This window comes from Hyposmocoma kahamanoa, unplaced genomic scaffold, assembly GCF_003589595.1.
Source record: "Hyposmocoma kahamanoa isolate Upper Pololo Valley unplaced genomic scaffold, ASM358959v1 180, whole genome shotgun sequence".
Taxonomy (NCBI): domain Eukaryota; kingdom Metazoa; phylum Arthropoda; class Insecta; order Lepidoptera; family Cosmopterigidae; genus Hyposmocoma; species Hyposmocoma kahamanoa.
The window spans coordinates 674700-679016 of record NW_020653711.1 but is presented as its reverse complement, the minus strand read 5'-3'; the positions used below and the strand labels follow the sequence as shown (position 1 = coordinate 679016).

At 35.3% G+C, this 4317-nt stretch overlaps 1 protein-coding gene across 1 annotated transcript in view; it reads left to right on the top strand.

Moving 5' to 3' along the window:
* Positions 1–1109: 1109 nt before the first annotated feature.
* LOC113225901 (vanin-like protein 1) overlaps positions 1110–4317 on the top strand; it is a 25102-nt gene continuing 21894 nt past the window's right edge. The window contains exon 1 of the mRNA XM_026458368.1: positions 1110–1301. Coding sequence (XP_026314153.1) covers positions 1110–1301 — 192 coding nt within the window. The remainder of the gene's footprint in view (positions 1302–4317) is intronic.

Below are 4317 nucleotides of genomic sequence, written 5' to 3'. Positions count from 1 at the left end.
GTGGCAATTTTTATTATTTAAGTATTCGAGTATATTATAATGATATATAAGATAATATTTATACATATATACACTCGAATATTAAATGTAATAAATACTCCATAAACATAATATTCTAGAATATTTATATAATAGAAATTGCCACCAAAATTAGGTAGAGAAAACTAACCTGAAAATTACCCCTTTATTTTTTTATGACCGAAACTAAATACTAAAACAATAAATAATTTAATTACTAATTTAAGTGTTGAGACGTGTGTTGTGTTGTTGTTAATAAACTTAATTAATTTTATTAATTTGTTAATTAATCTACCTCTAGTGAAAAGTGCTTTATATTTTTATATTTTAAATTTTACAAGACTGGATATATTGGGTATTATAATTATTTTTTGTTTTATTTTTATCATCATTACCTACACGTCCCACTGTCACTGTAAGTTTCCTGTAACACGGGTTGAGGGCCTCAAACGTGTTCGAAGAGTTGAGAGATCCTTTTCATCACGTGAATATCAAACTATGCACATGATTTGAAAATATTGTGTCAGGTCCCCGGTGGAACCGAACTCAAGAGCTATCTGCATAAGAAGCAAGCGTTTTCGCAAGTAGGCTGTCATTCTTTGTTTTATTAAATATAATAATATTTAGAATACTTAAAATACTTTTCAATTATAGTTGCTCGTAAGTAGAGCGGTATTTTTTTGCTATGACTCTAGAGCGGTAATGGTATTTTTAAATTTCTACGCTCCTAAGTTCGGGCCACGACTTCAAAGTCTACTGCTTTTATTTGCAATTCTTTGGTCAAGTGCCAGTTGTTCATAAAAATAAAGTTGATCAAATTTTTTTTAGCGCTGATCGACTCGGTTTCATGTAAGGATCATTTCACTGTATGGGACGAAAAAAATCGGGACAGTAGAAGTTGGTAAAATTTAATCAAATGTTTTTTTATCAGACAACAAGTCCATAATTATACTAATACATAGAATTATATCACATTATTAAATACAGTACATTCATTTTAAATAATGTCCAAATATGTAAAATTAATTCAAGTAATCAAAATTGAATTACAATTACTACAGTGGTTTACGTAATCAGGCCCGCCAGCTAAAATGGTCAAGATGCTGTTGGCGCTGGCCCGCATCCTGCGCACCAAGGAAGTGCATCGCTTGCGCATTATTGCGTGGAAACAATCTAACCGCGCCTCTGCGAACATCCCTGAAGCGCTACAGTACCTGGGCAGCCACAGCAGCACCCTGAATGAGTCATTGAATCGTACACGCAGAGCAGTGTACTGCATTTGCGTATAATCCGCCCACAATCCGCTTGTATACAAAGATGTATAAAAGGCTTTAAATAGAGTTACCTTCACTTCAATTGAACAATGACCGAATCTGCGGGCAATCACATTGGCTCTTACTGACAACGCCCTGCGTTCACGCTCAATATCTTCATCATCTCTAAGATCAGCCGTCACCAGATGCCCTAGGTACTTAAATCTGGTAACTACCTCAAGAGTAGTTCTCAATTTAAATGAATATTTGGAATATCCGGAGTTGGTTTCACCCTGACCCTGAAAACCATGCACTGACTCTTGCTTGCGTGCAATATTTCAGCCCGTGTTCAACAGCATACCTTTCGCAAATGCTGATCAATTTGTCAAGTCCACATACGGAGGCACTCTTCAGCACTATGTCGTCCGCGTAGCTAAATTGTCTCATATTTCGTAAATATGACAGCCGACATGTGTGCTGCCGAGCCCCTCTATCAGCGCGTTTTGGTATAAGTTGAATAGCATCGGTGAGGTCAGTCCCCCCTGTCTTACCCCACACTGCAAACGATACGACTCGGAATATGTCCCCGCCCATCTCACAACATTGATCTGGTTTTGATACCAGAATTTAAAGATATTATTTAATTCTGTAGGCATATTCTTATCTTTAAGTTTGCCCCACATAATATCATAACATACCAAGTCAAATGCTTTGGACAGGACTAGGTAACACGCATATACCTGTGTATGGCCGTTCGTGCGGTATTTGGCAGTCTGCTTTATGGCCAAGATATCACTTTCAATCAATAAGCCAGGCCTGAAACGAAACTGGTTGTCATGCAATGTTATAAATTGAGCATTCTGGGTATTAAGCAGACCATCAAGCACTTCGTAATAATCGTCGCCAGCGAGATCGGCCTATAAGTTATCTTTATTGCCAATATCTCCTGTTTTATTTTTGACAATTGGCACCACCACAGTTTTCATCATGTCAGCCGGCAAGCATGAGTGTCTTATACAGAACGTATAGAACATCGCCAAGACTCTAGGTAAGTGAGGGCCGGATATGCAGAATAAATAATAAAAAACCAAAACTGACCACCAGAGCGGTTGTCTTATTGAATGAGTTACTCGTTCTTGACTAGGTTGCTAATGTGTTCTCGGACAGTTGGTCGCAATCATAGCTATTTACAATACAAGTTGTTACTATTCTTTTGTGTTTCGTTTATTATTCTAATTATTATCATTATTATTTTACAATCAATATTTTAATCCAATATCTTACTGGGCGTTTATTTTTCGACAAAGCACCCTCGAAAAGAATTCAACAACCCGCAATTTGGGTATCTACTAGTGGTACCTATTTACGGACGTTGTACTCGACCATAATACGATAAGGTAATTTGTTTTCTAATTGTATCATTTCTTCCATAATGGTGATAACTTATTGCTTAATTGCAAGTCATAAGTTAATTCAAAACAGTCATATTTATATATAACACTAATTTGATTATCAATAATGACGTCACATTAGTTAACCTGAAATGTTATTTTTTGATTATGAAATCTTATAGGAAATTTGTGAAAAATCTTATCGCTGTAAGAATTTTTGACAAGAAAGTTATATTTGCCGAGATATTTAGAAAAATCTTTAGGAACAAGGAGATTAAGTAATAATACTGTTAAATCCAATCCATATGGTCTGATAGATATCAATATGCTGCGTCATAATTGTTTTTTATTTCAAAGTTGAAAAAGTTTTGAATGAAATTCTATAAGCAATGTTATAAAAAACTTATCGATGTAATAATTTCTGTACTACGAATTATAGAATTTGAGATTTTTTTAAAAATGTTACGGAACAAAGGGATTAGTATGATTTTAATAAGGTAGTTGTAGATTACCACGAAACAAGATTACCAGCATTTTTATTTGTTACTTGTCGTCTTATCGTAGTATTTTGTATTATCTGTATTGCTTTATTACGCGTGGGTAAATAAGACGACATTGTAGTGAAATTGTTATATCCGTTCATCCGCTAATCCGCTCGTTGTAAATTAGTATCAATAAAATGCCTCTAAAATTTACCTGCCTCCGTGGCCGAAAGGTTACCACGCCGGACTGCCACGCAGAGGTCCCAGGTTCGATTCCCGGGCCGGGAGAAATATTTGTATGACCTACATTTATTTCTCTCGTGTGTGTCCATGGCACCCGCGATACAGGGTTTCCCTAGCGCGGGGCTATGTTGAGTGTGTGCGTTGTTGTTGTGCGTTGTTAATAAAATAAAACAATAATATCAATAAAATAAAACAATATTTTCTCCTTAAAATTTGACACAGATTCGATGCCGACGAGCGCCCGATGGCGACTGACGGGGCAACGGGCGACGCGACGTGTCGTTAGACCTCTTGGCAATTTACAATTTTTGGGATAAATGTGACTTTAATAACTAATAGGGCTTGAGTTAAAAACCAAAATTTTGCAAGTTCTCCATAGTACTTAAAAAGAAATATCTCCTTTTAAAAATTAGGTACAAAGTTATATATTTAGCTCTCAAATAAATTCGCTTTAAACTTTTATTTTAGCCGGTTTTCAGGATTTTATATGATCGGATAAAGTACAACGTACCGTGTAACACATTAGCACATTCTTTAGATAATATACTTAGGTGGTATCGTATAGTTTTTGCAAGATATTATTTGATAGTAAATACCTAAACCATTTGATCTAGCAAGATAGTTTTTCCCGCTTCCGCGCCCTAAGAATCACACAGAACACTGACAAAATGCAGGGTAAGCCCAATTTTTCACCAAAATCAACGGCAACTACAATGTGGATAAAAATTATCACAAGTCTATGTCGTCTTAAATACAATTTATAATAGAGTTCCTAAAAAACGTCAAAATTATACTTTAAATGTACACCATCTTAAAGCTGGTTTTTTAACAAACTTATCGATGAAAAAACCGACAAACTAGAAGTTGTAACTACTGAGCTATTTTAAGAAAAGTCCAGGAACAAAAGTAGGGATTATTTGATCTATTATA